Here is a 24,954-nt window from a genome sequence, read left to right as displayed (position 1 = left end):
ACTTGACTCTCCCCGCCCCAGACTCTGCTTAAACTAAAAACCAATAAATCACTAACGTTAGAAAATAAAAAATCTTAAACAAAATATTTTTAATTCTGTGCCTTGTTTTTGTACAAGTCTTTGCAGTTTTGCTGTGCCACACAGAGCTTCCACTCTATGGTGGCCAGGAGACCTCTTTGCCTTCCTTTCAGCTTCTGATATTTCAGTGGCCTTTATGTTTTCAAGTTTAGCTCTGTAGCTAGAAAAAAAAAGTGCTGTCCTGGATTATTTTTTTTAACAAATCTGAGATTTGAAGGATATGGAATTCTGCCCGCCAGACCGAATCCCGTTCCTTCCTCCACACAGTGTTCAAGGATATTTATTTATTGAAACATTTGTATCCCACCCTATATCACTGGGCTCTCAGGGCAGCGTACAGATAAAAGCAGAACAGTGTAAAACAATAAATAATATACACTGCTAAAAACGTATTAAATTGTTAACAAATTAAAACCAGTAGATTTTTTTTTTTAAAAAAAAGAGCAATTGAAACAATAAAAAGTATTAGTATTTTGTGCAACCATGGAGAATTTAGCCCTCAGAGGCGTTGATAAAAAGCCATGTTTTAACATGGTGCTGAAATGAAGCCACCGTCAGCGCCAGTCGGGCCTCCAAGGGGAGGGCATTCCACAACCAGGCTGCCACAACAGATACGTGGTGTACGTGCAGCAACAGTTTTGGCTCACAGTGAACTAACTACCCTCCCTGTTTCCATTTGTTCAGGACCCTGCTGACTCGCTTAGGAGGGGTGTTTCTGCCGCCTGGAGTGGAGCAGGCATGGGACAGTGAACAAGGAGCGCTCTCCAGAGCTGTTCTAGCTTCAGTAAGCTGCATAGTTGTTCTTGGAGGGGAGGGAACCTCTGGTTGGTTTTGGCTGTGAGCATATGGGGGTTGCTGAAACTTTGTTCTGCTGCTGCTAATGATGGATAGTGGATGAGGAAGGAAGAGTATCTGGGAGGAAGAGAACAGACAGAGCATTTTGAAGTCACTTCTAAAAACATTTGGCAGAGGGCTAGTTAATGTCACAGTGTCTTTGTGGTCTTGGGTTGAATTTCCCATGTACGCTTTAAATGGTATTTGGCCTTGTGATTGTCTAGATCTGGAGTGTAGAGCTTGTAGTCCTTAAAATAATTTGGCCTACAAGTCCCATCAGCCCTAACTAACATAGCCAGTGGGATAATGGCAGTTGTAGGCCAAAACATCTGGAGGGCCACAGGTTGCCCACTCTTGGTCTAGATGATGATTCCTCAAATTATGGCTGTAGAGCCTGGCTATGTATTACATTCACCACATCGAAAGTAGGCATGTGTAAGCGCCAGACTAAACGTGACATGGGAGACCATGGATCTCTTGACATCGTTTTCTTTGCTGAAAAGCAGCTGGGGATGGGAGTGTTTACACTGGGGAAGGTGTGTGTGTGGGGGGGCTGGGGGTGGGTAGGCTGAAAGCCCTGCCCCAATGGCTACTTTTAAGTAAAGATGATGATCTTGGGAGGTGTGACATGCGGGTGCCATAATCAGATCTCATGTGGCCCTGAGGCAGACTCCGGCAGTGGCGACCACGGGCAGAGAGTGCTGGAAGTTTATCTCTGCTTATCTCTCTTTTAGCAGCCAATTATCCCTAGGGGTTGAGAGGGATTGGAGCTGGGACAGTTAGCTGCCAAAGCAGAGATAATAGCTTGGCAGAGAAAGAGGAGGGCCGGCCGTGCCGCTTCCCTCTTTGCCTAGCACCCCCTCCAGCCTTCTCTGCCTCTCTCTGGGGAAACTTCGGAGTACTCAGCAGTGAAGGCCAGAGCCATACAGGATGCAAGCCATGCAGAAAGCCCTTGCTGGCCCATGGAAGCTTCCCATTCATGTTGCACTTGTTCACCCTGGCATGTTAACACTTGCCGCATGGGCTACGTGTGCTGTTGGCATGCTAGCATTACACATGAGTGGGCCAGTGTGTGTGTGGAAAGTGTATGTTAATGTGGCCAGGCACTCCTAGAGATCTTTCCCATCGCGGGGGGCTCAAATGTGACTGCTGTTGCCATGATGGTGAATGTGAAGTGCAGCTAGGCTGTGTCACTAGGATCGAATTAAATGACTGCGTTGGCTTCGTGAGAATGTGGGTTGAATCAGATCCATCAAGAGCGTTATGTGTGCTGAATTTTGCATGTTAGGTCAAATGTTTAATGATTTGTAGAATTTGTATGATGAGGTTGACCCACAGTCGACCTGCAGAATTTAGCTTTCCCAGCGGCCATGTATCTTCATCAAGCAAATTTTAACAGTAATCTCTTAGAACTCTGTGTGTCTTAATTTTGTTGGCTTTTATAAGTGTTGTGGTTAAATAGTTTCTATTCAAAAGCAGGAAAGTCTCAAATCTTATTCATCTTACTTTTACTCCCCCCCCCCACACACAATGCCTGATAAAAACCTACTTTATATTCAAAAGACTGTGTTGTTGTTGTCGCATACACCCTAGACATACCAGCAAATGATATCTGTGTATTATGTGTCATTAAAGCTGAAATGAGACGATGAATCTGAATCTCTATAACTCCCCTGTGTGTGTGTGAGAGAGAGAGAGGGGTGGGGGGAGAAACGGGGGGTATGTAATCATGCAAGCTCATCTGGCCTGATTCACAGAATTCTATGGTGGGTCTAGATGCTGATTTTATGGGGGTGTTCAGAAATTATCATCTTTCACCTGTATCCCTTCTGTGTTTCCCCGCTGTTGCTTCTGTCTTTTTCCTTCCCACAACAAAATATGTTAAAGAGGAAAAGGCAGGATACCTGCACAATGCCTTCTCATTGGCAGTGGTAGAAGGTGTCCATCTAGAACCACCGAGAGAGAGAGAGAGAGAGAGAGAGAGAGAGAGAGAGATCAGTTGTTTTCCAGCCACGTTTTCTTAGTGACCAAGTGACTAGCAACATTTGTCATGCATGCTTTCTTCAGGGAAATGTAAAATGATGATTTGATCTTTTCTTCAACTGGGGAGCCGATTTGAAACCCTGCATGACTTGCTGCCTCAGCCAGAAAATGACAAGTGCGCTTGCAAATTGTGGTGATAATTTCCTTCTTCTCTGCCAAACACCTTGGGGAAGGCACAAACATAGCTACCCACTCACAGCCGCCGCCGCTTCTTTGCACAGCCAACCTCCTACCATGTTTGATCAGCCTGTGGGCCCTGCGAATATTGCCAATTCCATGCGGTGACAGGCTCATCAGTCTCTGCTGTGTATCAGCGGACACCCCTGGGTTGCGTATGTATGTCATAGGCTCTGAACTGCTTTGATTTTATGGATCAAGGGTTTTCCCCATTTGCTTGGGCGTTAAGTGTGAAGAATAGTTCCTAAGGTTGGTTGGAACGTAAGGCCAGATAAAAGGTCCATCTAATCCATCACTTGCATTCAAATAGACCCCCTAGGAAGCTCAGAAGCAGAGCAAGATTGAAATCTCCCTGCCCTGATGCTTGTGAAAGCAGCACTTATTGGGTCCGGTTGGCGAAGGGACGAGAACAAATTAGACATACGGGCATAATTGGGTAATAAATTGGACACAACTTTGTTGACTCACTTGAATAGGCTTGGCGGCAGCATAGGGCGTGGATCCTGTAATCGTCCAGCCCGCCTGCTGACCGATTCCCCTTCTTGGCCCGCATGCCAGGGGCACTGGTGTTGGGTGGTAGAGCCAGGGACACACCACGGCATGGACCGCTAGTGTGAACCCCTTTTTACCACCTCGGGGCACATCATGGCGTGAAGTGCTAATGTGAACCCCTTTCCGCCTCCTCGGACGTGGCCAGCTCACAGCCCCCATGCTGGTCTGGTCTTGGTGCCACGTCCCTGAGATCCCTTATGGGAATCCTCGCCATGGGGGAGCAGGGAGGCCAATCCCGCTCCCCCTCACCAATGGATCCAGCTCAGTGCCCATCACGGCTACATAAGTTGTGACAAATGTATAAAATGAAGCATCCACACAGAATGCACTGAGAGTCCAGATCAACTTATTTACACTGAAGTTAATCTTGCAATGGGGAGGGCAAAAACCTTGTACAGTCTTTGCCAATTGCTGTGCAGGTGAAATTCCTTCCCAGCCCCATTACCTGGCGACGACTTCTGCCACTGCAAGACATCTTACTACCAGGAGTGGGTGGGTGGGGAAGCCAGCAGCTGCAATCCTGGAACCGCATGGGAGGACTGCCTGAGATTGAACTGGAGGCAGCACGAAGGAGAGACCTAACTCTGCCTGGTCTGCCTCTTTGGCCACCCCCCCCCCCTGTCATTGCGCTGATTGGCTCAGCCGTCCCCTCCTGGGAAGGAACGGCTGCTGCTGCTGGGTCTGTGCTGCTGCGGTGGCTGGACCAACGCACCGCTCTCCACCAGCCTTTCTCCTTTCGTTGCCGGCCAGCGCGCCTCACAACTCACTGCTCCCCATTAAGCGGTGGACTAGGCTTGCCTTCAGCAGCTGATAATTGGAGGTATATTGCTTCTGAACATGGAGGCTCCATTTTGCTGTCATGGCTAATGGCCTCTAGCTAGGAGATAAAGAAATCGCGGGGCGCTGCTCGGCTGCCCCTGTTCTGCGAGCTGAGCGCTCGGCGAAGTGCACTTTCCAGGGCCTCCGGATAGTGTACAATTCCCCTGGCCTGCTATTAGCCTGTCTGGGGGAATTGTCTCCCACCCTGTGCCGATCGTGGCTGAGGGCCTTTAAGGCCATGATCGGCACAGGTTGGGGGGAATGCAATTTCCCCAAGGCTGGGGAAATTGCACATTCCCCCCCCCTCCACTTTAATGGTGGCTGCTGCCATTAGAGTAGAGGCGGAAATATGTGATCCCCCCCCCCGGCACAGCTGCCATTAATGCAGCGCGGAAAAGGACAAATTAATGCACGCAGGTCAGGGAAGAAGTGCATTCCGCCCAGAGCTGTGCCCCCTTTGTCCTTTGGCAGTGTTGTGGTGAAAATCCGTTTGCTGCCCTCATGGGCCCAGGCAGATTTTCGCCCCATCGCTACCTCTAGCTTAATATGTCCAGCAACGGCCATCTCTTCTTCTTGTGGCAATAAATTCTACACGTTCAGGAGAAGTCTTGCAAATAAGGGCTTTGCTGGTCAGTTTTATTGAGTGACCCCGACATTCTGGCAGTAGAGAGAGGGGAACATTTCTCTCTCTCACTCCTTGCCAGACTGTTTATTATTATTCTGACCTCTATGTTATCATTTTGTGTCTCCCCTCAACCCCCAAATGAAAAAGCCTTCTCTACTTCACCCTGTTCTCACAAAGGGCCTAGATGGGAAGAAGGCTGGTATACTTATTTCTGTGCAGGACAGATTAATAGCCAGTGTCTTGAACTTGGATTAGGGCAGACTTTAGACTCCAGGCCCTCCAAAATTAAAACCCTCTGTCTAGGCATTCCAAGTTGTGCAGCAAGAAAAGCTGGATTCTGCAACCTGTTTAAATTAGGTCAGTTGGTGGGGAAATCCTACAGGACTTCTTGTTTGACCTTGCACTTGCGGGTGGGGGGGTTACTAGTCTTGGGGGAGAGGAAGGAGCTATGGAGGCAGCTGATTTCCTGCCCACCTCCACTGGAAATCTTATTCAGCCATCTCCCTAGCTACTGAGATTTCAGCAGACATTGCCCACACATTTTCAATCAAATCTTCACAAGCATAAGGACATAAATTTAAAAAAGGGGAATCTAAGATTGTCAGGGAGCTGAATTCTGGGCGCAACAGCACATTCTTTGCATCTTCTGCATGCCCATGGAATAATTACACACACACACACACACACTCACTGTCCTTCATACACATAGACTGAAATTAGAATGTATTAACAAATATGATTCTATTAATTCAGGACTTAATCAGTACCAGGGATTTGTCTCCTCACTAAATGAGCATTGCAAAGCTAGGAAGGTTGTGTTATTGTCAGTTACAACGATTGCAAATGGTCGCTTGTGCGCATTTAAGTTTGCCTAAAAATGTGATGCTCTTGCCCTGTGTTGCCTTTGTCTGTGCTCTCTGCCCCCACAGTATGTCGAGGAGCTGCTTCACAGCAAGCAGCCGCTGTTGATCTTCTTGGAAGAGGCCTTCTCTGGTGCGCAGCAGCTCTCTGTCTCCAGCAGGGAGTGGCTGAGCCTGGTGGTCAGCGTTTTCCATGCAGGCACCTTCCCTGACGTTATGGTGGTGCCCCTAGGAATCTCCTATGATGCGGCCCCTGATTTGATTCACAGGGGACAAATGGTAAGAACTGCTTTGCGGAGGACAGAGGAGTCCGATAATCATTTTTATAGTTAACAATGTTGCACCGTGGAGTGCTCCTGTTGCAGGAGCCAGCCAGCCAGCCATGCTCTCTTTGGGATACTCCATTCCACCCCTAGTTTTCTGTCTACCCCTCCTCCCCATTTCAACAGTTAGTCAACTATCTGTAACCACTGAGCATCCCAATAACCATGAGGCTGTTTTTTGTGGGGTTCTCTCTTAAGTCCCCCCCCAAAAGCTGTTTTGTATTTCTGCAAACTTTGGGGCTCCCCACAGCCTGCTGATCCCCTCTTTTGCATGGCTGTGCTATTTTGGGTACATAAAGATCAGAACTCAGAGAATAAGTACTCTGTTAGTGTATATATAAGGAGAATGGAATTATAGGTTTAAAGATGAGGTTCTGGAAATTGAAATTAAGTTGATTCTATGCTCAGTGTTACTTGTATTATCCAAACGTCTGTCTGGTCTATGTAGGGTTGTGTGTGTTGGTTTGGGCATGTGTGGGAGGTGCTGAAATGTTGTTTCGGAACATCTGGTCCATGTCAGGCATCTGGCAGTTCTGTACAGCTGGAGCTGACCTTCAGCAGATCACCTAAGAGACAGATAGTCAATCCCATAACTTAGACTTCCACACTTTCCCCACCCCATACCCAGGAGATAACCAGCTCCTTCCATCCTATCATTCTGTATCTTCAATGATCTACAAGAGTGCCAGTGGCTGATAAGAAGCCCCCCACCCCACCCCGATCTCCTGCTTTCTATCAGTGTGGGCAGCCTGTTGCTGAGGGAGGCCATGACTCTAGTGGTCTTTGTCTTTCCTGCTGCCTGCCTTGCCTCTTCATGCTTTTGCGAAGTATTCCTATCTGCGCCTCGGGTTGTACAGCAACCACTTGCTAAAACGCCTTGACCAGAAAGGGAATATTAGGTAGTGGCTGATAGTTATTCCAGTCTAGTGGGTCCAGAGGGGACCTCAAAGAAGCAGATTCACAGTCACCTTCTTCAAGGCAGCTGGGATCATTACCCCTTGCCAAGCAGGCATCCGTTACCTCCAGGATCCAGCCGGTCAGTCCCTATTTTGAGCCAAAAGGGTAATAGGTCATCCTTCTCCAAGCACCTTGTCCATATAGCCAGGCCTCAGCAACTGAAATTCGTTTGACTCAAATGGACTCGATGGTACCCTGGATATATCCAGTGAATGAACTGTTATAACAGTGGCAACCAATCTGAAGTGATTATGAGTTATTTTTATTTCAAAGTGTTTGGCAAACATGTCCCGTTGGGTTTCTAAGGGTTCCATTGGATTTCTTGATGGGCCGTGTTGGAAGAGACCCTGAAGCACTTGAAAAATCTCCGCTGGGTGTCATTCTGAAGACACAATGGTAGTGAAGTAGAATTTCTTTGCTACCCTCCCTGGCACAGAGTAGGCTAGATAATGAGTGCTTCCTTGTGTTTGCTTAAACCATTGTTCCCTCTGGCTCATTCTCATCTACACTGAGAAGCAGGAGCTTTGCTTCTATTAGGGAGGTTGTGGGCTCTCCCACACTAGAGGCCTTCAAGAGGCAGCTGGACAGGGATGCTGTAGGGTGGATTCCTGCACTGAGCAGGGGGTTGGACTCGATGGCCTTGTAGGCCCCTTCCAACTCTGCTATTCGATGATTCTATGATTCAGACAGGAATATTTTACAGCCTTATCTGGAGATGCCAGACCCTGCTTCGTAGCCCCCTTCAAGTGGAAGAACCACCCTTTTGCAAGCTTTCACCCCTAAAGCAACAACAACAAAACTCCCTGCAAGTAGAAAAAACTACCGTATTTCTTCGATTGTAAGACACCATCGATTGTAAGACGCACACTAATTTCAGTACCACCAACAGAAAAAAAAGCCTAAGACACCCGTGATTCTAAGATGCACCGCATTTTTAGAGATGTTTATATGGGACAAAAAGTGTGTCTTATAATCGAAGAACCCTTCTCAAACTGGGGAGAGGCAACAAGTGGGGTACCGCAGGACTCAGTCCTGGGCCCAGTGCTCTTCAACATTTTTATTAAAGATTTGGACGAGGAGGTGCAGGGAACGCTGATCAAATTTGCAGATGACACCAAATTGGGTGGGATAGCTAATACCCTGGAAGACAGAAACAAACTTCAAAGTGATCTTGATAGGCTGGAGTGCTGGGCTGAAAACAACAGGATGAAATTTAATAGGGCTAAATGCCAAGTTCTACATTTAGGAAATAGAAACCAAATGCACAGTTACAAGATGGGGGATACTTGGCTCAGCAATACTACAAACGAGAAGGATCTTGGAATTGTTGTAGATCGCAAGCTGAATATGAGCCAACAGTGCGATATGGCTGCAAGAAAGGCCAATGCTATTTTGGGCTGCATTAATAGAAGTATAGCTTCCAAATCACATGAGGTACTGGTTCCTCTCTATTCGGCCCTGGTTAAGTCTCATCTAGAGTATTGCGTCCAGTTCTGGGCTCCACAATTCAAGAAAGACGCAGACAGGAGCGTGTTCAGAGGAGGGCAACCAGGGTGATCAGAGGTCTGGAAACAAAGCCCTATGAAGAGAGACTGAAAGAACTGGGCATGTTTAGCCTGGAGAAGAGAAGATTGAAGGGAGACATGATAGCACTCTTCAAAGTCTTAAAAGGTTGTCACACAGAGGAGGGCCAGGATCTCTTCTCGATCCTCCCAGAGTGCAGGACACGGAATAACGGGCTCAAGTTAAAGGAAGCCAGATTCCAGCTGGACATCAGGAAAAACTTCCTGACTGTTAGAGCAGTACGACAATGGAATCAGTTGCCTGGTGAGGATGTGGCCTCTCCCACACTAGAGGCCTTCAAGAGGCAGCTGGACAACCATCTGTCAGGGATGCTTTAGGGCGGATTCCTGCATTGAGCAGGGGGTTGGACTCGATGGCCTTGTAGGCCCCTTCCAACTCTGCTATTCTATGATTCTTTGATTCTATGAAATAGGGTAGTACCATAGGGAGTGGGCTGGTCTAGAACTGGATATTACTTCTATTGAGAATTATTTTATTTTGGTTAAATTGCAGCCTGTAGTGGCACAATCCACTCTACCAATTCAGGGTTCTATTGTCTCGTTCTGCTGCATGTATAGACAGGGAGCATCATCAGACCAGCATTTTATAGCACGCTTGTTACTGGCCAATCGTGGGTCCTTCTGACGCCGCTGTGTTCCTCCTGCGTGTCTCCCGCTGGTCTCCTTCTCCTGCCATTTTCTCATGCTAAAATAATCCACAAAAAATGAGACTCTTCCGATTTATTGTGAAATTGGTTGCCGTTTCCTGCCATGTGCAGAGAAGGTTTGCTATAAAATGACCGCTGGAGGGCACTGTCCCACTACATTGAATGGGCCGCGGGGTTGCTACTTTCTTCTCCTTTCTCCTCTGTGTGATTCTTCTTATCTATATGACGGAAGAGAAGCAGGAAGCAAGAGCAACAGTAAGGAAACGTGATCCCAGCCACCCCCACCCCCAGTCTGAAAGAGCTCAGAGTTGAAATCTTTTGTTGACCGGTCTTCCTTCTTCTCATTTGCCTCCACTGGTCTCCATTCATCATTCGGCGGCTAGGATTATTTTCTTGGCTCGTCGTTTTGATCATGTCACCCCACTACTGGCTCCCTATCTCTTATAGAATCCAATACAAGCTTCTTCTTCTTACTTTTAAAGCCTGTCATGATCTGGCTCCTCCCTACCTTTCGTCCCTTATTTCACTTCATCGCCCTGCTCGCGCCCTCCGCTCCAATAACACCGTGTCTCTTACCTGCCCAAGAGTTTCCACATCTCTCGCTCGTCTTCGCCCGTTCTCGCTCGCTGCCCCCTAGGCCTGGAATTCTCTTCCAGTGCATTTGCGGACCACGACGTCAATTTTTGTTTTTAAATCTCGCTTGAAAACATTTCTTTTCTCGAAAGCTTTTTAACCGTAGCGTGGTCATACTAGTCTATATTTCGTTTTAATATCCCCTACCCCTACTGGTTTTTCCCCTCCCTCCCCTGTCTGTTACGGTGATTTTAGATTGTAAGCCATATGGCAGATCATCTTGTTTTGTTTTATTCTGTACAGTGTCATGAAAATTGATGGCGCTTTATAAATTATTATTATTATTATTATTAATAATAATAATTCAAGGCAAAGCAAACCACTCCCAGTAGCAATCAACATCTCTAATGCTGGTCCTCTTTTGTTAGAGCCGAAGCCAGGCCACTGGTCCCTGGGCGTTCCTCTGGACCCTCTGCCGAGCTGCATGGCGAGGATCGAGCTGCGTCCGTGTTGATTTTGCTCAGCCCTTCTCTTTGCAGGTACTGTGGGCAGGCCTGAGGCTTTCAGTCCCAGAATTGTGGGGATAGAAAAGGGGTTAGTTGGATAAAGGCAAACCCTCCCTTCTCTCTAGAGCAGGAGTGGGCAACGTCATGAAGTCCAGGACCAATCCTTCCCTCTCACTGCTGGGCCTCTTGCTCCTGTTGCCACCCAGCTGAAGACAAAAAAGTTAGGGGGTTGGGTGGGGAGTCACAGATTGCCCCGGAAATTTGGCTGTTAATGAAGCTTAGAATGGACAAAGGTAGCTTGTTTTCTGGAATTCGTTCATTCTGCGCCTCTGTAGTGGTTTGCCATTGATTTTCAGCAGCAAACCATGATGTTTCCCACCTTTTTAACTTGATTTTAAAAATAAAAAGTGCCATGGACCCCACAAGGGGCAGTGGAGGTTGATTGTAGGGTGCATTCTAGAGGAATGGGAAACATTTCAACCAGTTTATGTTCTTTTCTTCCTAGGAGTACATAACAAACAACTTCTTCAGACAAAGCTGCTCCAAAAAGTGTCTGGAGGAACTCCTCTTGCCGGAAGTACTTGGCAAATGGTAAGTGTGCCCACGAAGACATTGTAATCAAGCTATGGCAAAATCCTGACCCACAGTGTCACTTGTAAGGAAACCGAAATTGTTTTCAGAAGGGAAGGTGGTGTCAGAGAGATCCAGCAATCTCTTTCCATGTATCTGAGCATGCATCTCCATTGAAGTTTAGTGTGTGACCTGCCAGCTGTATCTGCACATGTGCCCCACAATTGAGAGGCCCTTGCTGCTAGGTGAAGGTGACTTTAATATGTAAATGGATTACTTGAAAACATCTGGGATCATGTAGCAAAATACATGGGCAGGAGAATAAAATAGCCCCCTAGAGCAAAGATACTGGTCTTTCTTGTTTGGGGTAGAAAGAGGAACTGTATTACAAGGGAATGAGCTAGCAAGCAAGAGATGCGAAGAAAACCTCCCAAGAAGTTGCTTGAAGCTCCAACTTGAGAGACACTAAAAACTCATCAGACCCTTCCTCCCTTTGGGCCCATCGACATCTCGTCTGCTCCTCTATTGCAAAACGTCACTATCAAATGTTCCTACAGCTGTTCGAATAAATTCTCATTTGGGAGAATAAATTGTTCCAGATGTTTACATCTAATCTGTCCTGATAATCTGTTCCACAGTGATAATCATGTTTGTGTGTGGTGGTGGTGGCGGGGTGTGTGGAAAGAAAGTGGGGAACCTGTACTCATTTTGCAGTCATGGAGTTCCCTCCTTATGGAAGGGAGACACAGTGAGACGGTACAAATAAGTTTGTACTACAAGTACAAATCAGCTTCTAGGCCACATGTTGAAACTACATACATGAGCTTGCTGGAAACAAACAGTAAATTCAAAAGAGCGAAATTTGGAAATAATAAGCTTGTTTTTGAGCAAGAAGCCTTTCTGCTGACATGAGTCTTTACATATTATTGCAAGAATGTCATAAAAGTGTCCTGAACTCTTTAACTAAGAATAATTCTACAGGAATGGTATAGTTTCATATTGTCTCTTCACAAATATGCCTTTGATCACCGCATGACCTCAGGAAAGCTTTGGATTTCTTCATAACAACAGCTTCTGCAAGAGCAGCTATAATAGCATCTCTTTAGCATCAGTATCCCCAGCTGAAGTAAACTTTGATTACAGCCGACAACAGACCTTGTGTACTTGTCAGAAACTCCAGCTTCAGCATCCTGTAAAGCTTTTAGCAAGCAAGATTAAAAACTTCTGGCTTTATATCATCCTGTGGCCAGCCAAGGTCACGGGCCTTTAATCTCGATTATAATTAGGTTTGACATATCAGTTGGCCAGTCATGCGTTGCCATTTGTCCACATTATTTGACGGTGGTCTGATGTCAACTATTCCCTAAATGCTATTGTGTAGATCAGCCTTCCCCAACCTGGTGTCTTCCAGATGTGTTGGACTACGACTCCCAAAATCCCCCAGACAGGTTGGGGAAGGTTGGTGCAGATGGCAGACTTACTTCTTTAATGTCATTATGGCGTCATCTGATAGCAAGGATAGCTTTTCCCCTTAGCCCTGCAGCAGTTTGGGGCAAACCTCGGAACACAGGAAAGCTCCTCTACCTGCTGTAACTGCAGGCATCTCTAAACAGGACCACAAGCAGTGCTCCATGGCAAAAATGACAGCCTTGTAGGTAAAACCCATCTTGCAGGTTAACCCACCTCAAAAGGGTGTTGTGATGACAAAGTGTGCGCACCTCTCTGAGCTTTACATATGCCTCTCAGCTCCTTTGGAGGAAGGGTCGGATAAACATAACAAAATAAATAAAAGTCCAACAACACCAGTGGATTTTGGGGGTGGGTGGGTGGGGCTTGCAGTTCTGGTTTCAAAACTGTTTTCATGATCACCCCTCTGTCTTCTTCACTAGCCCCAGCATGCTGGATTGTGAGAAATTGGAATGCTGGTCGTCAGGCTCCCAAGGTATCGTAGCGCTGAGCATCGAACAACAAACCTTGGTGGACAGTTTGAGCCTGCATTCTCTGAGCGGTAGGGACCCCTTTCGTCTGGGCTGATTGCTTATCTGTTGGAGGGGTGGAAGTGGATGCTTTGCCTGTTTAATTCCTAGGAGAGAAGAGCATAGCTAGCGTGCCACTGAGAAATAAACCCATGAAAGAACGAAAGGATCTCGTGAGTCCGAGGCGACCATCCCAAGAGGAGATGGCTTGCTGTGCGACTATTGGTTCTGCTCCTTCCAGGGGCAGGATGTTGTATCAGATGTGATTGAATTGTGATTGATAACTCATGCTGAAAAGATGCAGCAGAACAACGCCCCCTCCCAAGAAGGGGCAGCCCTTTGAGCCATTGAGCTCGCCTCCTTTCCATTTGGAAGTTCAGTAACTCATCTTGAAACAGGTGGGCTGTGCTGTCCCCACAAGGATGCGAAATTTATTTTATTTTATTTTATTTTATTTATTACCTTTTTATACCGCCCAATAGCCGAAGCTCTCTGGGCGGTTCACAAAAATTAAAACCATAATAAAACAACCAATAGGTTAAAAGCACAAATACAAAATACAGTATCAAAATCACAACCAGGATAAAACCATGCAGCAAAATTGATATAAGATTAAAATACAGAGTTACAACAGTAAAATTTAAATTTAAGTTAAAATTAAGTGTTAAAATACTGAGAGAATAAAAAGGTCTTCAGCTGGCGACGAAAAGAGTACAGGGTAGGCGCCAGGCAGACCTCTCTGGGGAGCTCATTCCACAGCCGGGGTGCCACAGCGGAGAAAGTCCTCCTAGTAGCCACCTGCCTCACTTCCTTTGGCAGGGGCTCACGGAGAGATAATCTTAAGGTCCGGGCAGGTACATATGGGAGGAGGCGTTCGTTCAAATAACCTGGCCCCAAGCCGTTTAGGGCTTTGAATGCCAATACTAGCACTTTGAATCGGGCCCGGACCTGGACTGGCAGCCAATGGAGTTGTAAAAGGACTGGCGTAATGTGATCTCGCCGGCCAGTCCCTGTTAGTAAACGGGCTGCCCTGTTTTGTACCAGCTGAAGCTTCCGGACCGTTTTCAAAGGCAGCCCCATGTATAACGCATTGCAGTAATCCAAACGAGAGGTTATCAGAGCATGGATCGCTGTAGCTAGGCTATCTCCGTCCAGATTACTCTTACACATTGTAGAGCCAAGATGATGTAGTGCAGCCTTCACGCACCTGGTGAGGCCCTCAGCTGTGTCAAACTAAGCTCCCAGTATTGACAGACAGACAGCATTACCATTGGCCACATCTGGAGGGCACCAGGCTGGGGAAGGCTGATGTAATGGGTTAAACATTTGGACTAGGACTGGAGAGACCAAGGTCCAGCCATGAAGCTCACGTGAGGGACCTTTGGCCAGCCACTCTATCTCAGCCTCGTCTAATCTACCTCACAGGGTTGTTGTAAGGATAAAAGATTGATTTGATTTGATTTGATTTATTACATTTATATACCGCCCCATAGCCGAAGCTCTCTGGGCGGTTTACAAAAATTAAAAACAGTGAACATTAAAAAAAGTATACAAAATTTAAAACCATTAAAAACATAAGCAGTGTAAAAACAACAAAAGAGGGAAGACCAGGCATGAAGGTTACCTAGGGAGGTTGTGGCCTCTCCCACACTAGAGGCATTCAGGAGGCAGCTGGACAGCCATCTGTCAGGGATGCTTTAGGGTGGATTCCTGCATTGAGCAGGGGGTTGGACTCGATGGCCTTGTGGGCCCCTTCCAACTCTGCTATTCTATGATTCTATGAAGGCTGTCCTCAGCTCATTGGAAGAAGAATGGGACATGAATATAAGCTAATAAAATGCAAAAATAAAACCAGGGCGTAAGAGTGAAGTATGTCGTCAGTTTCAACTCAGAAAAAAAGTGCTTTGGCGGTCAGAAGTTTGGGAAGCAATGTCCAAGGCTTTGGTGAAGTTTCCAGGTCTGTTGCTGGAGACATTTGGTTAAATAAGTGCGTTTTCCAGGTGAGGACTGAGCTGACAGCTCTAAAACCTCAGGTCACTGCTTGTTTGGTTATTGCAATTCCCAGGGAACGAGGAGGAAGCGGAAGGCACTCTGTTTAACCCAGCCCTGGTGCACTATCGTCAGTGCCTTTATGCTGTGTTCCTGGCGCAGGTGGCTGCCTGTATGTGCTGCTTATTTGCCTGATTCGCCATCTGTGTCCCCGTCTGCATCGCAGAGGCGAGGAGAAGTATGCCGTTTCTTTGTCAGGGCCACAGACTTCCCTGCAGACAGACGCCCCCATGCAAGCCATTAGTTCCCACGTCAGGATAGTTGAGAATCAACAATAACTGCCAGCATGGCTTTGTTGCTGAGCATTAAGTGGCAGCAGTTGAGGGTCCCAGATTCAGAGCTACAGAGCAGGGTTTGGAAAGACATTTTAAGCAAAATAAAAGACATTGTTTTTAACGAAGTGACTCTTCCTGACTGCCAGCTGTCTACAGATTTAGGCTGGTCTTGGTAGACAGCTAAAATTTGGGTGGGTGCCACACCCCTGCTCCAGCCCTGAGTTGCTGGCCTTCTCTCTGATGCCACACTGAGTTTCAGAAATGTTTTGAGCGTGTCAAAAGCGCTGTGTAATGTCGGACAATCCCACTGCCCAGCTCTAACCTCAGGAGGAGGCTGAGGGTTCGCCTGTACTGTGTTGCGCTTTGGAGGCACTTAGAACTCCTCTGAAATGCAGCAGCATGGCCACAAAGGTGGTCCCCAGCTCGTGAGGAAGGGGCTTGCCATATATTCAACAGAATGAAGAGGTTTACTGGCTGCAGTGAGCATATTTATGCCCCTTCCTGCCCAGTGGGGAATGCCCTTCTGTCCGCAAGTTGAGTAGCTGAAATCTTTTGCCATGGAAAAAATCGCACCAGGTTGCTCAAAGCTGCAGTCACAACTCCCAGTTATATAAAAGATGCAGCTCACATGTCAAGGTGCGGGTTTTTTTAGTTTATTGCTGTTCTCCCCGAGTGTGGATGTAACTTTCCAATTATCAGTTATTTTAGTATAATACCTGAACTGCTCTGTCTACGATAATGCACAGGCTACGTGACTTTCTGCTAATGGCTCACAGGCGTGTTGTCTTTCTCTCTCTTTTTATGATCTGGAAAGAAGATAATTTTGCTTGGGAAAAGTCTGTCTTGCTGAGGCACTCTTTCCCCCACCCCTTTTTTTTCCTGAGGCAAATGTGGAAACTGGCCCATTGCAGTCCATTTCTTCATCAGCAAAGGCAGTCCTGGCCCTCAGTAATTGTCCTGTGTGTGTTCTGAGATTGTAGCATTCTGCCCTGCAATATTCATCCCCTTGTTTGCAATGTAGAATTTCCAGTGGAGAGAACACGTGTTTCTTTGTTGACTCTTGACTTTGATCAGTTGGTAGGATTTTCCCCTTGGATCCAAGCTTTGCATAGGAGCATAGTGGTCTTGCCTTTCAGTGGGATGAAGACATAGTTTTCCTACCTTCCTATTCATTTCAGGGACCATGTGATCCTATGGAGGCATAATGGAATACATGTGAAAATGGAAGTTTTTACCTGGTGAACTAATGTTGTTCTTCTGGACAGAAGGACAGGCTGAAAGACATTCAACCCTATAAGGTGGGAACTACTTGCTAGTCTCTTAGATAGCTAAACAACAATGCAAGAAGAAATAACTGCAAAAAGCCCCACAAGAACAAAGTGGTTAAATAGCTACTGCTTGAGCCAAACGCTCCATAACAGGGCAAGGAGAACAAGATCCAACCGCCAAACATGAAAGCATTGTGCACATGGGACCTAGTAACTGTGAAGCTACGAATTGAGCCAGGAAGGGTGGCATATTGTCCTAGCCACAAGAAGAACCAAAGTTCACCAGGTAAGAACTTTGGTTTCTCTTTGGTTTCATGCAAAACTCACAGGCATGCCCAAATCCCCCAGCAGTAATCCCAGCCGAGTGCTTGATCAGTGACCAAAGGCTGCCTCAGCCATGCCGTGGGGACTGATTTTGTAGCGCCACATGAAGATATGAAGATTACATGGCAGCTCTGCCAATTTCCTCAAGGGGGACTCTTTCCCAGAAAGCTGCGAAGGCTGCTGTCCCTTTAACTGTTGTGCCAGTATGCCATCTGGTACCTGTGAACTAAAGGAAGGGTAAGTGAGGATGATACACTGTCAGCCAGCAGGAAAGAGTTGCTACAGAAACCTTTTCCCCCAGGGAAGTGTGGTATTCAAGAGATAAACATGAAGACCATGGTTAAGTAACGCTTCCTGAAACCATCTTTAACTGACTTCCAGTGCAAGGCTTTGCATATCTACTTAGGGAGAGCCTACAACAGCCCATGGGTTATTTGAGTATTGTACACCCCTCAAACAACCCATGCTGCCTGGGTTCAGACAACCTGACAAGCTGTGGCCAGGGCATGAATAGGCAAAATGGCACCAGTGGGTGCCGGGGCCCACTGTGACTTATTTAAGCCATGGTGGGCTGCAATGATTGTGCAAACCAGGTCACTCAGTTGAATGAGACATACTCCCAGGTAAGTGCATATAGGATTGCAGGCTTATTAAGCACATCAGGAAATGAGGCCAATTCCATGTGCCGTATGAAAGAAGCTCTTGTAAACACTGAGGACTCGGAGCAGACCCTAATGCCAAAGGTTCAAATTCTCAGGGAAAGGCAATAATCTCTAGTTATTCTGACTGGTTGGCATTTCCTTCAAATCTATGAGCAGAATGGCCTTGGGTGTGCGGGTGGTGACCGTGGCATCTACTTCAGGAATCTTTTAAGTCAAATAACATATCTGCAGGCAAGGAACAGGATCTCTTGAAAGCGGAGGTTATGAACTTCTTCCATGAAAGCTCAGTCCATTCTTTTCTCTTGGCCGCGTTACTCTGGGGATGGGAAAAATGTTCCTTAGACTGGGCAAAGGAAATGCGATGTCTGTCCCACTGTTTTGGAGGATTTAGATGGCACCAAGGCAGTCTCTGGGTCCCAGCGGCAGAATACTTAAACCATATTTTAAAATACCTCTAATGGTTTAGAAGTTTGGGGGAAAAGGAGGCTAAAGGGAGACAAAGTTATGCATGGTATGGAAGATGTAGATAGGGAGACATTTGTCTCCCTCTCATAATACTAGAAGCCAATGGGGTCATCCCATGATTGGTGGTAGATTCAGGGCAGATTTTATTAGAATGTAAGCCTCTGCGGCAGGGTTTTGCTATTTTATTGTTTTACTCTGTACAGCACCATGTACACTGATGGTGCTATATAAATAAATAATAATGATAATGATAATAAAAGAAAGGACTTCTTCACACAGCGCATAGTTAAATTATGGAACTCACTACCACAAGATGTAGTGACGGCCACCAATCTGGATGGCTTTAAAAGGGGGTTGGATGAATTCCTGGAGGAGAAGGTTATCAATGGCTATTAGCCCTGATCATAGAATCATAGAATAGCAGAGTTGGAAGGGGCCTACAAGGCCATCGAGTCCAACCCCCTGCTCAATGCAGGAATCCATTCTAAAGCATCCCTGACAGATGGTTGTCCAGCTGCCACTTGAAGGCCTCTAGTGTGGGAGAGCCCACAACCTCCCTAGGTAACTGATGGGTATGCGCTATTTCTAGTATCCAAGGCCTGTGTGCACCAGTTGCTGGGGAGCATGGGTGGGAGGGTGCTGTTGCACCAAGTCCTGCTTTGTAGGTCCCTGGCTGACAGCTGGTTGGCCACTGTGAACAGAGTGCTGGACTAGGTGGACCCTTGCTCTGATGCAGCCTCAGGGCTCTTCTGATGTTCTTATGTTCTTGGTAATTCACAGGAAAAAAAGGGTTGTCTTGCAGTGGGCCTGCCCCCATCCCCTGACCCCTCAGACCCCACTGCTTGTCAGAAAAGCTGATGATTTGATGACTAACTCAGAGGAGAAGAGTGAGGATGGCAACCCCTTAGACTTTGTAGGGGTAGTCTAGCAAGGCTTTTATATGGGGTTGTGGGTTTTTTGGCATGATGAGTTCACTCCCTCTTAAGAGAAGTTGTTTTTAAATGGATACTGTTGTTTTTATGCTGCTGTTCTTTATGTTTTTGATGGTTTTAAATTTTGTATATTTTTAACGTTTACGGTCTTTAACTTACCACCCAGAGAGCTTCGGCTATGGGGCGGTATATAATTGTAACAGATAATGAAAGAATAAATAAATGCACTTTATGTGGCAAAGGAATGAGAATGAGGTCCCCAACGTTGCCTTTGGAGTGGAGCGTGTGTGGCAGAGGCAGTCTGGCCGGCTCCTTGCTCTTCCCCTAAAATGCGATCTGGTCCTGGAACAATGAGGAGAGTGAACCCTTGCTCTTGTGGAGGTGCTCCTTGGCATGGAAGAACCGCCCAGAGAGCTTTGGCTATAGAAATGCAATAAATCAATGTATAAATAAATAAGGAGGATGCCTGCATTTGTGGAGGCTGTTTGTGCTGCCGGAGGAGGAGTGAGAGGAGTGGAAAAGATGCTGTGCTTGCCTGAATGGGGGCGGAGCTGCGGGGAATGATTATGGGAGCTGGGGCAATCTTTGACTCCTTTGGTAATGGGATGATCCAAAGTAGGATTAAGCCACCTCACAATGTCTGGCTATCCATTTTCCCTGCCCGGGGCTGGAGCCTTGGAACCAGTGCAACTCCAAATGGATGAGAACGTCACCACGGGGTCAAGTTGTTTAGCACAGTGGCTCGGTCCCCAGAGAGGTCGACACAGCCGAGATGGACGCCTTGCTGCTCGCAAAGGAGTTCCTCTGCTGTTGCAAACAGAGTTCTTTGTCTATTCCAGCAGGGCTGCTTAGATGTTCATGCTTCCACTCCACGGCACGCCTGAAAAATAAATAAAAATAAGCGTGCTTAAAAAGCTGAATGTTGCTGCATGGTAGAAACAAGCAGTGGAAGAAAAACATGTGAAGATTCCCTTTTGGATCTGCTAGAAAGAACAACCAAAAAAGCCACATCTGGCTTTGTTTTCTCCCTTTGCAGATGACCTTTTAACAAAGGATAGTTGCGTAGTTCAGTGCTTTGCTATTTCCTAAATGTTAGGAGCAGCCTGGGGGCTCCATTACTGATCTCTCTTTGTCTTTCTCTCCGACCCTTTGAAGCCCCCAAGCGTCATGCCCTCTCTCTATGCTGCCCTCCCCTCTATGCGCCCCCCCACCGTAGTCCTGCCATTTGGACACAAGGTTGGAGGAAATCTAGGTGACAGAACCACATGGACAATTAGTGGGCAATGAAAGGCCTAGCTTCTGAGCTGTGAACTTTCCCGAGGAGGAAGGCGCCCTTTCAAGTCCTGTGCCAGCCAGAGCTCCTACAGTGCTTGGTTTTAATCTTTGTGTGGCTCACGGCTTCCATTTTATCTTTGCCTGCGTGACCCAGTCCGGTTCTCTCCCGCCTTTGCCCTCTTTCCACCAGCCAGACTTGGCTGCCTGGATCACTGTGTAAATTTACAGAAGGCAGCTTTGGCTGCAGCAGCTGTAGCTCTGTGCTCCACGGGCTTGAAAGCTTTGCTGGGCTGTTTGGGGTAGCTTCTTAGATACAGCATTGTTAGGACCCAGTTCATAGTTGATACATCAGCATCTTGGCCAAGTCACGTATGTGCTCAGCTGTGATGGCCTCAATCTAGAGAGAAGGAAAAAATCCATGAATCTGAGCCCCTGAGAGGTGTAAAGTAATGTGGCCACAGCAGGCTTTTCAGGGGCGCGGAGGCCAGGAGATGCAAATGTGCCAGGTGCACCCCGCTGGGAAGTTCTCCTGTGTTGGTTGGTCCTGTGCAAGAGCACAATGCTGTTTTGTGTGCCACGTTCCTCCATGTCATTGAGGCCTCTGCAGGAGAATTTCCCAGTGGATCGTGCCCCATGTGTATTACTAGGGACCCAAAACACTTTGATTGCCGCAGCAGGAAATCCAAATAGCACTCCTCCCCCAACCTATGAATTATATGATCCCATTTATGTCTGTCTCTTCTGCCAAGACTCTCGTTCACGCACTGGTTATCCCTCGGTTGGACTACTGCAACCTTCTTCTCTCTGGCCTTCCTTCGTCTCACATCAGTCCGCTGGTCTCTGTCCACCACTCTGCCGCTAAGATCATCTTCTTGGCCCACCGCTCTGACCATGTCACTCCACTTCTGAAATCTCTTCATTGGCTCCCAATTCACTCCAGAATCCAATATAAACTTCTCCTGTTGACCTTCAAAGCTTTTCACGGTCTAGCTCCTGCCTATCTCTCCTCTCTCATCTCACACTATTCCCCCGCTCGTGCTCTCCGCTCCTCTGATGCCATGCTTCTCGCCTGCCCAAGGACCTCCACTTCCCTTACTCGGCTTCGTCCTTTTTCTTCTGCTGCCCCTTACGCCTGGAACGCTCTTCCAGAACACCTGAGAACTACCAACTCAATCACAGCTTTTAAAACTCAGCTAAAAACTTTTCTTTTCCCTATAGCTTTTAAATACTGAGTTTGTTCTGACTCTATACTGTTAGCTTCACCCTACCCGGTGCCTGTTTACACTTCCCTGTGCCTGTTTGCATTCTCTTTCCCTCCTTATTGTTTACTACAACTTTATTAGATTGTAAGCCTATGCGGCAGGGTCTTGCTATTTACTGTGTATAATCTGTACAGCACCATGTACATTGATGGTGCTATATAAATAATAATAATAATAATAATAATAATAATAATAATAATAATAATAATAATAATAATAATAATTTTATGTCAACAGGCCTTGCACAGCTGACCCTTAGGGTAGATTGTGCCCCGTATTATCTGGGGTGGGTGGGATAGGCTGCTCTTTGGATTTTCCACTGCAGACACAACTTTCCTCCAGCCAATAAGGTCCTTGGCTATTCTGGATGGGGATTATGGGGCTTGCAATCCGACACGTGGAATTCTGTGGAATTTGCTGGCTTTAAAAGGTGGTTAGACAAATTCCTGGAGGAGAAGGCTATCACTGCCTACTAGTCCTGATAGCTGTGTGTTGCTTCCAGTAGTAGAGACACTAAACCTATGTATACCAGTTTGAGGGAAGGGGGACATGGGTGGGAGGTTACTGTTGCATTCACATCCTGCTCGTGGGTTCCTGGTCAACAGCTGGTGGGCCCCTTTGTAAACAGAGTGCTGGACTGGATGGACCCTTAGTCTGATCCATGGTTCTTCTTATGTTCTTATGTAATTTGAGAAAGGAGCAGGAGCCTTTTCTTTGTTCAGGAGCAAAACCACACACCAAAAAACCTATTAAGGAGGAAAAGATGGAATACCTGTGCAGGGTCTTTTGACTGTTAGCACTAGAAGCCATCCACCTGGTAGAACCTGAGGACAATTTCATGGTCACAGAGCAAAGGAATGTAAAATTGAGTCAACCCTGTTCTCATTGGCCAGCATTTTAGTCTTGAGTAACAGCACAATCCTGTACATATCTACACAGATGTATATCTCATTGAGTTCAGTGGGACTTACCACCACCACCCCGGTAAGTGGGTATACAATTGCAACCAAAACACTTTATTATAATAAGCTATAAAGGGAAGCCATGCTGAAGACTCACAAGTGATTAAAATTTTGGTGGGGAAAATGTATATTCTCCTGCCTCCCAGTTCTTGCCTGCAAAATATTAATTACTTAATTCAACTTAGAGCCAAGGAAGTCTCTTACCTGTTTTAGAGCTTTGTTTATATCCCGTGTTTCTGTGAGCATGTAGGAGACTCAGAATGTGGTCTTAGCTGCACATTTCAGTTTTCTAAGGATCTCTGCTATATAAAAATAATGGTGAAAAATAGTAGAAACGTGCAGATTATGTTTTGCAAAATAATTCATGCAAATGTGCTTAATTATAACTTATACCAGAGAAAGAATTTGAGTTACCTTTTTGATATTCACAGACAGTGTTAATCTATATGCACTCTCTCTCTCTCCCCGCGCGCGCACCCCCCTCACCCCCCACCGCTCCCAATTTCCATTACCATTATGTAATTGTAATTAGGCAGGTGCAGAAATCTTGACTCTTTCTGCTACTTCATATTGCAGGCCAGAATTAAGGCCACTTGCTGGCCACTGGACAAGAGTCCCCTGAGTGAGTTCCTTTGCTGTCCTTTTTGGTGCCCTGTTCCTAAGGGCTGACCCTCAACGCCCTAGTGAACAGATGTGACTTGATGCCAGTAAATGCCCAGAAGCCATCTGGGCCCATTTTATGGGTTTACCAGTCTACAGCATCTTTCCAAATGGGAGGTGTTTTATTTATCATGGAATCCTCAGCACCAGGATCTGCAGTTGTGTCCTCTCTCTCTTTCTCTCTTCCCTCCTAGCTAGTGTATCCTGCTCTGCCATCACAGCTGTGGAGATTATGTCTTCACTACTGCTGCACAAACACCAAGAGGTAAGAATGAGAAGAGTGGGGAGAGGCAGTTGTGTGTGAGCATCCATGCAGCAACTGGGGAGAGAGATAGATAGATAGATAGATAGATAGATAGATGATAGGCCCCTTTCAGACAACCCACTAAACCATGCTGCTTAACCACAAAATGCATTCCGTTAACCATTTTGTGGTTCAGCAGCGTGGTTTCGTGTGTTGTCTGAACCAGGCCAGTTTTACCTTTTTAGGGTGATTCTGGGAATGATAAGACCCTGGGAGGCTTCCAGACAAAACTTTCGTTGTGCAATTGCCGTGCCTCGTTCAGGGAACACAGGACTGGCAGCGGCTCTCCAGGGTTTCAGTCAGGATACTTTCCTCACCCTTTTCAGAGAAGCTGGGGATCAAACCTGGCATGTGCTCTGTCACGTTGAGCTGTGGCCCTGGGGTGTGTGTGTGTGTCCGGATAACGTTGTCTTCAGTTTGTTGGCCTCCCAGGTGTTCCTACTGCTTCTTTGCTTCTTTTTTTTCCTTGTTAGAAAAAAAATTGGCTAAGGAATAAAAGATAGAATTGCTACATCACCATTTTTGATTATTACCAACTGGATCCCTCTGTCTAAAAGCACCCCTGAGCCCGCTTCTGTAGAATCCCTAGTTCTGTCTGCCCCCAAGACTCCAAGGGAGCAGGTCTCTGTCTGAGGGGTGCTCATGCCCTTGTTTTCTGTAGCACTTTCCAGCTGCCTCATTCATTCTCCCAAAGATCCTTTGAGGAAGGCCACTATTAATGCTAATCTTATAGATGGGGTGACTGATGCTGGAGGAGAGTTGGGTGGAACCTTTGCCTATCTTGGTTTTGCGTGTACATGTAAAAATTTTAATGTTATGGGTGATCACACCCTTGCATTCATGGGGGAACTGGAATTATCTCAGTTTCTCAGTTAAATCACATAATAATCTGGTTCACATGACACACCAGGCTTACCATGGGTTGTTTAACACACACTGAGCCATGGTAGGTGTGAATATGCAACCCCCAATGGGCTACTGTGAGGTTTGGGTTTTTTTAGGGTTTGGAGCATGATTATTGCAAGGGTGAATTAAAAACCCCATGATAAGCCCAGCAAAGCAGCCCAATGAGTGAAAAGGCTCTTATTTGCACAGCCACAGGGACCATGGCTGAACTGTCCTTCTGTTATCTGGACAGTGTTGCCTTCTCTGGAGGTCACAGCCTCCTCACCCTACCAACAGGCATTGCTGCGGCCCTTTCTGATGGAGCTCTAAGTGCCCAGAATCTACTGTGAAGTAGAAGGGAGTGTAAATAACCGTATTGTTGCTTTTTCTTCTGCTTACATTTAGGACATAGAGAAGGATAACAACTGCCACTGAAATATGCATACATATCCTAAAGCAGTTGATTAAAAAGTGCCCTCAAGATGGTACCAACTGCCCCTTCACAGTG

The 24,954-nt window shown here is 46.6% G+C and overlaps 1 protein-coding gene across 1 annotated transcript in view; it reads left to right on the top strand.

Moving 5' to 3' along the window:
* Window positions 1-24,954, top strand: part of GPAT2 (glycerol-3-phosphate acyltransferase 2, mitochondrial) — a 69,234-nt gene that overhangs the window by 28,093 nt on the left and 16,187 nt on the right. Inside the window, exons 9-14 of the mRNA XM_063139457.1 lie at window positions 763-862; window positions 6,058-6,267; window positions 10,500-10,610; window positions 11,083-11,168; window positions 13,037-13,155; window positions 23,452-23,522. Coding sequence (XP_062995527.1) covers window positions 763-862; window positions 6,058-6,267; window positions 10,500-10,610; window positions 11,083-11,168; window positions 13,037-13,155; window positions 23,452-23,522 — 697 coding nt within the window. The remainder of the gene's footprint in view (window positions 1-762; window positions 863-6,057; window positions 6,268-10,499; window positions 10,611-11,082; window positions 11,169-13,036; window positions 13,156-23,451; window positions 23,523-24,954) is intronic.

Source organism: Elgaria multicarinata, chromosome 12, assembly GCF_023053635.1.
Source record: "Elgaria multicarinata webbii isolate HBS135686 ecotype San Diego chromosome 12, rElgMul1.1.pri, whole genome shotgun sequence".
NCBI classification, from domain to species: Eukaryota; Metazoa; Chordata; class Lepidosauria; order Squamata; family Anguidae; genus Elgaria; species Elgaria multicarinata.
This window is presented reverse-complemented; position numbering and strand designations above follow the sequence as displayed.